The sequence below is a fragment of the Pongo pygmaeus genome, chromosome 3 (assembly GCF_028885625.2).
Source record: "Pongo pygmaeus isolate AG05252 chromosome 3, NHGRI_mPonPyg2-v2.0_pri, whole genome shotgun sequence".
Taxonomy (NCBI): Eukaryota; Metazoa; Chordata; class Mammalia; order Primates; family Hominidae; genus Pongo; species Pongo pygmaeus.
Genome location: NC_072376.2, coordinates 14,963,949 through 14,974,467, shown reverse-complemented (window position 1 = coordinate 14,974,467; position 10,519 = coordinate 14,963,949). Strand labels below are relative to the sequence as shown.

The 10,519-nt window shown below is 45.8% G+C and overlaps 1 protein-coding gene across 1 annotated transcript; it reads left to right on the top strand.

Annotated features, from left to right (window-relative positions):
• The first annotated feature begins 864 nt into the window (after positions 1–864).
• Positions 865–4,833, top strand: FGFBP1 (fibroblast growth factor binding protein 1). Its single transcript, XM_054485652.1, has 2 exons — positions 865–1,085; positions 2,689–4,833. The coding sequence occupies exon 2, from the start codon at positions 2,709–2,711 to the stop codon at positions 3,411–3,413; it is 705 nt and encodes a 234-aa protein (XP_054341627.1). The 5' UTR covers positions 865–1,085; positions 2,689–2,708; the 3' UTR covers positions 3,414–4,833.
• Positions 4,834–10,519: the final 5,686 nt, after the last annotated feature.

The following is a 10,519-nucleotide window of genomic DNA, read 5'->3' as shown; positions in this document are numbered from 1 at the left end:
GCTCCACTTTATGATAACAGCTTAGCCTAGTAAAAATTTAGTATGCAGCTATAAAGGAGACGTTGTTGTTGTCAGCACACTGCAAATGGATGATGGGAGAGGCTAAGTGGTTTGGGCATAGCACTCAGCTAAACACATGCTGTGGCCAGGATTCCACCTGGGTGATTCTGGTGTGAGACTGTGCCTGTAGCAGGCAGGGCAGCCTGAGCTCTCTGAATGAGACCTGAAGGTAAGTATTTACAGCAGTAATCTTATATTAAAAATTCCCTCTTTACCAGCCTCTCAGAGCCTGGTAGAATTCCCTGATTAAAAAGAGGGAATTTTTAACGTACATTTCCCTACCTCTAGAATTAGGGAATCCTCTGCTTATATAGTAACTTCAGATGGAAAAAGGAACTCAGACACCAAGAAAACTTTAGCAACTTCAGTCACCCATTCAACAAATATTTACTGAGAGTGGCAGGCAGAAAGAGATCAGACCGCGGATGTAGAGAATCTCATATTTAATTTTGAGATCTTCCTTTTCCTGCCTCTGTGAACTTGGACAAGCTATTACATATCTCCAGAACAAATTCCTGCTTTTGTAAAAGGGGAAGAATCATTGCATTCCCTACTAGAGCGGCTGTGATGAGGGAAAAGGAGAACTCAGGTAAAATGGGCTCAGTAGTTTCGCAGCTCGGATCATGTCATTATTGTTATTTTACTCCTCCATAGACATCACTGCTGGGGTCCTCTCCCCATCAAGGAGGGTCATTGCGAGGCTGAGTTGTCCTCCTATCCTGGCCACAGAGTGGACAGGGAAGGGCCTAGAGGAAGCGTTTGATGGCATGCAGGTAACCCCCCTTTTCACTGGATTACATCCAGCACTTTCCCTGCAGGAACCGGCTCCCTCGGAGGGGTGTGGCTGGGAGGAGTTGTGAGTAAGGTGCCATAGTGTTGTAAAAACCCAGTGAGTGTTATAAAAACCCAGTCAGTCTGGCTCCTGTTGAATAGTCTACCCTCCTTGCACTCTACCTGAGACAGCTGCAGCCTGCAATTCACTCCTACCGCCTGGGATTGCACTGGATCTTTGTGCTCAGAACAAGGTAAAAGCCTCGCTCCTTTAACAGCTTTATTACCTGCTTGCCACTTCTCACTCCACCAAGGGCCTGGAGTTCTTTGGGCCTGCATTCCATCATGGGCAGGTGGGGGCTGAGCCCCAGGGCTGTGAGAAATGACTGGGTGTTTTTCTGGCATATCCAGTCTCCTCTTCACCATTTATTGCTGTTCTCTGCCCTTTTGTGATTGTCTTTCTCCTCCTTAACCCTAGAAGACGGCCAACTTCTAGGGTAGAAATCAGATCAGGACCATTTCCTGGGTCTGCCTCTTTTTATTAAAAATTCTGTATTTCGTTTTAAATGGAGCACAAATAATACAAATCATCTTATCATTATGTGTTATATCAAACTAAATTGTCATTGTTCATAGTTGTTTTTCTTATTCTTTGGCAATGTTTTTAAAGGGCACAGTAAATGTGAAAAGCAAAAAGTGATCAACCAGGGGTGACAGAAAGGAATAAGGCGACTGATCTGGCTACCTATACCAGGTTTACACTTGCCCACTATGAGATCCTGAGCAATTTATTTACCTGTCTGAGCCTTAAGAGTCAGAGCTGTCACCTGGGATGACATATTAATAGCTACCTGGAAGGGCTCTTGTGTGGATTTAACAAGGTGGGAATCAAACCCTAGACCAGTACTTAGCACACAGGAGGTGTCATACAGAAATTGACATCTCTTCTTCTGTTAAGCATGGGTTTTTATTGTACACATGATCAGATCCATGCAGTTCAGTGTGATATTGGTGTTCATCCTATTGATTCAATGATTTCTCATGATCCTTGTCTTCGATCTTGTAGTGTGAACTATCTGGTTGAAATTCACCTCTCTCCACCCTGATTCACTTTGCCCAGGCAAATCAGACAACCACCCCACCTCACACCTTTCCTTAAACTCTTACTTCCCCCCAAAAAGCTCCCCCACCCCCACAACCCCACCCACCCCACCCAAACCCCAGGCATGTTCAACTCTGGGTCAACATCACCTTTCATGATGCTTACCACGTCTTTTCTCATTTTGGGCATCTGTCACGTCTTTTCTCATTTTAGGCATCTGTGTCCATATGAAGTCATGAGATAGAAATCCAGCCCTTTGGAGCTGAAAGAAAGTTTGGAGAAGTAACTTGTTTCAGATCAGAGACAGAGATGACGGGATAGATTCCCTGATCAATGCTATTTAAACTCTCCCAAAGAGTGGCCTCTAAGCTCTTTCAAATCTGAGGCTTTCTCAATCATGGTGATTTCTTCAACACCTAGTCTGGTGGGGGGCATATAGTAGGTGCTCAGTAAATGCTTGTTGAATGAGTGAATGAAAGAGTGAGGAGTGAGCAAATGCAGGAGTTAATGAGTGAATAAATGATAAATGAGAGTTCGTGAGGCTCCAAAGAGTGGTAGTTTTGTGACACTCAAGACTCAAGTCAAGTGAAAATGTGAGTAGACAGGCTGTTTGTCTAGTGATTCCAGGAGCCAGAAGTGTTCTTGGTCTACTCTGAAATCAGGTAGGCACCTGTCAGGGTAGGGGGAGGCCAGTGTGTAGTCCTGCACAGCTGAACTGCTGCCTGCCACTGACTCATCTGCCTTTTGTCAAACAGGTGCCCGCCCAGCTGCAGCCATGAGGATCTGTAGCCTCACCCTGCTCTCCTTCCTCCTACTGGCTGCTCAGGTACTCCTGGTGGAGGGGAAAAAAAAAGTGAAGAATGGACTTCACAGCAAAGTGGTCTCAGAACAAAAGGACACTCTGGGCAACACCCAGATTAAGCAGAAAAGCAGGCCCGGGAACAAAGGCAAGTTTGTCACCAAAGACCAAGCCAACTGCAGATGGGCTGTGACTGAGCAAGAGGAGGGCATCTCTCTCAAGGTTGAGTGCACTCGATTGGACCATGAATTTTCCTGTGTCTTTGCTGGCAATCCAACCTCGTGCCTAAAGCTCAAGGATGAGAGAGTCTATTGGAAACAAGTTGCCCGGAATCTGCGCTCACAGAAAGACATCTGTAGATATTCCAAGACAGCCGTGAAAACCAGAGTGTGCAGAAAGGATTTTCCAGAATCCAGTCTTAAGCTAGTCAGCTCCACTCTATTTGGGAACACAAAGCCCAGGAAGGAGAAAACAGAGATGTCCCCCAGGGAGCACATCAAGGGTAAAGAGACCACCCCCTCTAGCCTAGCAGTGGCCCAGACCGTGGCCACCAAAGCTCCTGAGTGTATGGAGGACCCAGATATGGCAAACCAGAGGAAGACTGCCCTGGAGTTCTGTGGAGAGACTTGGAGCTCTCTCTGCACATTCTTCCTCAGAGTAGTGCAGGACACGTCATGCTAATGAGGTCAAAAGAGAACGGGTTCCCTTAAGAGATGTCATGTCGTAAGTCCCTCAGTATACTATAAAGCTCTCTACAGTCCCCCCAAAATACGAACTTTTGTGCTAAGTGAGTGCAACGAAATATTTAAACAGGTTTTGTAATTTTTGCTTTTGTGTTTTGGAATTTGCTTTATTTTTCTTGGATGTGATGTTCAGAGGCTGTTTCCTGTAGCATGTATTTCCATGGCCCACACAGCTATGTGTTTGAGCAGTGAAGAGTCTTTGAGCTGAATGAGCCAGAGTGATAATTTCAGTGCAACGAACTTTCTGCTGAATTAATGGTAATAAAACTCTGGGTGTTTTTCAGAAATACATTCAAACATTGCTTGGTTTCCCTGGGTCTGGTCCCAAGTAAACTCATAAAGTAGTCCCCATATATCAATGGAAAAACAATCTAAACAGGAACTTCTAATTTCCCACCCTTCCCAAGTTACCTCTTTCCAGAATCCTTCTTTATAATTGTATCCATTGGTCTGTGGTGTTTGGTGCTTATTGATGTATAATAATTAGGATCCCTGTTTTCAGGTGGGACACCTGGTATATAGTGTGATTAAATCATTTGTCAGGGACTCATAGACGGTAAGAGGGGTGGTAAGATTGGAACCCAGGAGCTCTGACAGCTGAGTCTACAGGGTTGAGGAATCTTCCCTACTGATTCATGTCAGAGCTGCCCATTCCCTCCCCCATCCGAAGGACCCCGGCCTTGCAAAGCTCATTTCTGGAGAAGAAACGAGTTTCATTTCTTCATTCTTCATTCTTGGAGAAGAAAGGCCTAGTTAAGTACAGTGGCCCATGATAAGGGCTGTAAAGGAAGGGGGAGAGGGCTACAAGGAAAACCAGAGAGAGGAGGAAGAAACTGCTGTAAGATCTGGGCTTGAGTGTAACAGGGGAGGTAACAGTGGAGCTGGATTTTGGAAAGAGTATCTGTAGGAATAAAATGGGGCAAAGTGGAGGCACTTTAGGCATTTGATAACATGAATGAAAGTGGATAGATGGGAAGTTTCAGATTCTGGGAGAGGTCAGGTGTCTGGGATCAGATGGGATGCAGGGATGAGACTGCCATTATTCCTTTATATGTTAGTATGAAGGATCTGAAAGTTGTATTTTAAGAGTTGGGGAGAGAGGATGAACTGTCTCCAATGCCTTGTCACAATTCCACAACAAGGGAAAAGAGGAGCAGAAGCTGATGAAAGCACTGTTCTCTAGCATGTCTGATGGTGGCAGGGAGGAATGGCAGGTGGGGTGGAAGGAAAGCCTTTTACATTCACCAACCTACTGGGATGCACACTGAGGATGTCAGAGGCCAATCCACAGTGCCACAGCCTCAGAGTGACATTTGGATGTCATCATGATCATCAATAAAACGAACACTTATCTCTTACCTGCTATGAGCAAGCACTGTTCCAAGATTTTCCCATGGGTGGTGGATTTATTCCTTCACTCACTCACTCAACACAAAACTTACAGAGCACTGACTCATGCCAGGTTGTGTTCCAGGTGCCAGAGATACAGCAATGGGTGTGCAAGAGACGAGTGCTCTGCCCTCATGGAACAGTGGGAAAAGTGAGAATGAGCTCATGATACATGATACACAATAGAGAAGACTATTAAAGCAAGGGAAGGGGATAAAGTGATCAAGGGTAATGAGCTTTAGATGGGGTGGAGAGGAAAAGCCTCTGTGGAGGTTACTTTTGAGCTTAGACCTAAAAAGAGGAATCTCTTTTTAGCCAGGAATGTCTCCTGGGTAAGAATGTTCCAAACAGAGGGACCAGTCAGAACACATGACCTGAAATCATGGTTAATCTATTTATTCAATCCTATTTGCCCCTTCTCTTTGCCAAGAACTCTACCATAGGTGAGAAATAGCAACGAAGAAAAGAGAAAACAAAATCCCTGTCTTCATGGCACTTCCATTCCCATGACAGGGATCATGCTTGGCATGTTAGAGAAATGGCCAAGAGGGTGGGGTCATAGTAGGATGGGGCCTGGGGCCTGACCTGTGGACCTTACCACCAACTCCAAGAGCACTGAAGCAACATTCCAGACCCTCCCCAAGCTCCTTCAAGCCACAGCAAAGAAAGGATATTTTCCCTTAAGATCTACACAGGTTCTCAGCCCTGTGGTCCCCTCCTGCACATATATAACATAGCCCTGAGATAGAAAAAGACTAATAATCTCCTCCAGGAGTCATTCAACAGTCATCAGGTTTGTTATGGGTTGGCAAGAACATTGGAGAATAGACCCAAAGCCTCCTTAAACTCCTCCAGGAAGAGTGACCTGGATCTCAGCACAAAGTTTGCTTCTGCTGATAGAAAACCAGTCTCAGGGCCAATTATTTAATCTTCCAAGCAGAAATGAACTCATCTTGGCAATGGAATCACGACACCCACCCACTATTAAGGGTCCTGAAACACTGACATTGGTCAATATCTCTGAATCTCTTAATACTATACCAATGGTTAGATAAGAGTTGTTCAACAACACTGACCATTTAAAGTCCATAGCAGGAGACTGAATTGTAGAGGGAAGTCAAAATTCCCAGTGAAAACTCTCTAACTGTGGAAGGTTTTTGGTTTTGTTTGTTTGTTTCTATAGTACAAGTGGCCAGGAGCCACCCTTATGGATCACCCACTATGTGCCAGTGGTTTTGCTCCATTGTCTCATGAATACCCCACAACTCCATCTGGTAGAAGTCTCACCCTCATTTTCTAGATGAGGAAAGTGAGGCTGAGAGAAGCTAAGGAACCTGCCCGGGGTTATGAAGTTATGAAATGGCAGAGCCTATAACAGGAATCCCTGGCCTGGAGGTCCCAAGCTGTTTCTGCCTCTGAAGTGCATGATTTTCTTCACTCAGTGATAGAAGAGTGACATTTATGGTCTCTGGATGTAGGCCAAACTTGATAATGAACAATATTCATCAGTCCATTCCACATATATATCCTCTTCCTGTCCTTACAGAGAGGAAGTTCTAGAAGTGAACACTTCCATTGCACTCAGCCTCCGATCATAGTCATACGCTGAGGGGACATTTTAAGAACACAGTAAAAGAAATATCTAAATAGAGGCTCCACAGATTTACACTGACTTTCTTTTTTATCTTTTTTTCTTTTTTCTTTTTCTTTTCCTTTTTTTTTTTTTTTTTTTGAGATGGAGTTTCACTCTTGTAACCCAGGCTGGAGTGCAGTGGCACGATCTCAGCTCACTGCAACCTCTGCCTCCCAGGTTCAATCGATTCTCCTGCCTCAGCCTCCCAAGTAGCTGGGATTACAGGCGCCCACCAGCACGCCCAGCTAGTTTTTGTATTTTTAGTAGAGACAAGGTTTCAACATGTTGGCCAGGCTGGTCTCGAACTCTTGACCTCAGGTGATCCACCCGTCTTGGCCTCCCAGAGTGCTGGGATTACAGGCATGAGCCACCGTGCCAGGCTACATTCACTTCTATTCACCTTAGTGCTACATATTTTCTCCCTGAGAACTTTCTGGATATGAAGTAGAGAAGCCAACTTTCTCTGTGTGTGGTCTTTAAGGTATGACTTGTTTTGACAGCAAAAGGGAAATTTTTAGGTAGGTAAGATGTGCTGAAGATTGGCATGTCTGTACTCCGTAGAGCCACTCAGAAGTGGGAAGTCTCTCTTCCCTTATAAAGCCACATCTTGGCAGAAAGAGGGTCTCTTCCTTCGGGCACCCCAGTTCTGTGTGGTAACTCACAGTCACACCAGTGCTGACTTGAATCTCTGGAATCCAACATATCTCACCTAGCCTCCTTCCCCAGCCTCTCTCTGAAGTTGTTTTTGGCAGAAATTGCAAGAATGCCAAAGTGTTTGGGGCTGAAAGCTTTCAAGCAGATATGACACCAGCCATCCTCTGATGTGTTGGTTCGCATAATGTGCTGTGTACAATGCTCACCTTGAAATGTCTCATTCAAAAATATTTCATGCAGCAATATCCAAGAAAATCTTTATGAGACTCCCTCTGAAGAATGGGAGGAATGGGGAGAAGATTCTAGAAGAAGGCTGGCTTGGGACCTGGAAAGCTTGAGGTGGGCTCTCCAGGGGGAGTTTCCATAAAGTAGTTGAAAATGTGTGATATGGTTTGGCTGTGTCCCCACCCAAATCTTATCTTGAATTGTAGTTCCCATAATTCCCACGTCATGAGAGGGACCCAGTGGGAGGTAATTGAATCATGAGGGGCAGATGTTTCCCATGCCGTTCTCATGACAGTAAGTCTGATGAGATCTGATGATTTCATAAAGGGTAGTTCCCCTCCGCAAGCTCTCTCTTGCCTGCAGTCAAGTAAGACATAACTTTGCTCCTCATTTGCCTTCTGCCATGATTGGGAGGCCTCCCTAGCCATATGGAACTGTGATTCCATTAAATGTCTTTCCTTTATAAATTACCCAGCCTCAGGCATGTCTTTATTAGCAGCAAGAGAACAGACTAATATAATGTGGGTAATAACACAGCAGAAATGAAATCTGTCTTGTCCACCATCATAGTCCTGGTGCTCAGTGCATGCCTAGCACACAGTGGATCCTCCATAAATGTTGGTTGAGTACATGAAAGAGAAGGAGAGAAATCACTGCAGGGGCAATGATTATGGGCTCCAGAGTAAAAGAAAAGGGACCTGTAACAAGTTATTTCATCTCACATTTTCCATTTCTAAAATGGGTCTGGAATATGCATCCAATAAGAACTATTCATAATTAAAACCTAAATCTTGGTCCTTACACATATGTATTCTCACTAAATGTTTGTTATAAGTAAGTGAATGAAGGAACCAATTAGCTGAGAGAGGAGATAAGAAGGCAATTTTTGAAAAAAAGCTATACCAGACTCAAGATAGGCCATGCCAAGGACCTGCCTGTGAGATGGAGCCTGGCTGTGTGCAGCATGATCATGGGGTTCCTAAAGCCTCTACCCAATGGGCCTTAAGAACCCCACGCTCATGAACTACACAGAAGCACTTTGCATGACGAAGGAGGAAGATGGAGACAAAGCTGGTGTCTATGAGCAGCCTCTGCGACTTTCTTAAACTGACTTCCAGCTCACTTCCTACAGGCTCCTCCTGCTCAGGCTCCTGGGTGGCTGGTTGTCCTGGAGACCCTCCTGTGGGTACAGCAGCCCCTACCTTCACTGCTCTTAGATTTTGGTGCTCAGGGGAGCCACTGATAAGAATCAGGATGCCACTTGCTGTGGGCGCTGGGTGAGCAGAGAATGGATCTGCTTCGCTTCCCACTCTATTCTTAGCACCCACGCAGTGCATGGCAGCTGCTCAATAAACCTCAGAAGTTACCGAAGCGTTTCTCAACCTCGACAAAGTTGAGAGTTTGGGCTGATAATTCCCTGGAGTAGGGAACAGCCCTGTGCGTGCTTGGCTGTGGAGTAGCATCCCTGGCCCTAGTACCTAGATGACTGTAGCAACCTTCCCCCTGTTATGACAACCAAAAATATGTCCAGAAGTTGCTAAATGCCTCCTGGAGATGAAGTTACCCACAGTGGAGAACAACTGGACTACGGTGACGTTGCAGCACATTCACAATTCACTTAGGCTCCTTCAACAATGTGTGTCCTACTGTGGAGGGGGAAAGAGAGAAGTGCAAAGACATGAATACTGTAAGCAATTTAATCCACCCTTGGATGCAGTGAAAATGTGCCCGGGATGTACTTAAGACAGCAGATGGGAGTTTGCTGCTTTTCTGTCTGTCTCTGGTCTTCCAGTGTTTAAAAATATGTATTTTATTTTTGCTCTAAATGCAAACCAATGCCTTTATCTGGTACCCAACAAAAGAAAGGTTGTTAAACGTAATTTTGACTAAAATAAATTTTACAAACATAAGCACTGCCTCCAGAACCTGACTGCCAGGCACAATGTGATTTAGTAGTGGCATATTTGCTACCAAATGCTGTCAGCACTAGCTTCCAAAGTAAAGCAACAGCCCCCTCCCATTGAAAGTAGCCAAGGTGAGTGATGTCATAGGAGAGTCCCAGAGTTATCTAGGGCCCCTCAAAGCTGAAAGTGCCACCTCCTTCTACACTCACTCCCATTAACACAACTGTGAATTCAGTTCCTGGAATTGTCTTTCCTGGACTGAGTATGAAGTTTGCTCTAAGCCAAATACTGGTAGCCCCAGGGTAGTCTGGGGTTTTGCAGCGGCAGGGATCCAAGGACCCAGATGGACCATCCTGACATACGTGCCCATGTTGTTGGAAAAGCCCAAAGCCAACCCCTTGGTCACTGGGAAACCAGGCAGGGCAAGGGTGGGGAGGGGAGTGGTCATGGCTTCAGAGCAGAAGCAGGTGTGGGGGCCAGACAGGACAAAAGAGTCCTAGCCAACATTTATTAGGTGCTTCCTGCATGCTAGAGGCAGTAGTTCCCAGCCCTGGTTGCAGATTAGAATCACTGGGGGAGCTTTAGAAAATCCTGATGCCCAGGCTGCACCCCAGAGCAGTCCTATCAGAATTGTAGGGGTGGACAGCTCAGGAATTTTTAAAGCACCCTGAGCTATTGCAATGGACACCCAAAGTGGAGGTCCACTCCTCTGCGCACTGTTCAAACTGCTTTCCCTGCATTAGCTCTTTCATCTTCATGACCAGCCTATTGTCAAGACTGTCCAGGGAGTGTAAGGAGTTTTGTCACTTTCCAGGGTCACAGGGTTAGTAAGAGCAGGGCCTGAAACCTCCCCAGGCAGCCGCGCTCTCAAGCACTCGTACTGAAGCAGAGGAGTCTGCCGGGGAGGCAGCCCCAGGCAGTGGAATGAGCAGGGCCCTGGGTTTGAAATCCATTCTGCCTCCCACTGTCTGGGGAGGCCTCAGACAGTCATTTCATTTCTCTGATTGTCTTAGCCTCCTTGTCTGTGCATTGGGGGAATGTTATCACCACTGCACTGTGCAGGGAGGATTCAGTGAGATGGTGTTTATGAAGCTCCTGACAACATTTCTGGGACATAGCCCGGTGCTCGGTTATTTATCCTTATTATTAGACCACGTTGTCAAAAATGGGTCAGCAGGTGGAAAAGCAGATATTGAAAAGGATCATCAAGAGACACTGACATGCTGGGCCGGGCCCAGT

Coding starts and splice junctions, on each gene's coding strand:
- FGFBP1 (XM_054485652.1), top strand. CDS start 2,709: ATGAGGATCTGTAGCCTCACCCTGCTCTCCTTCCTCCTACTGGCTGCT.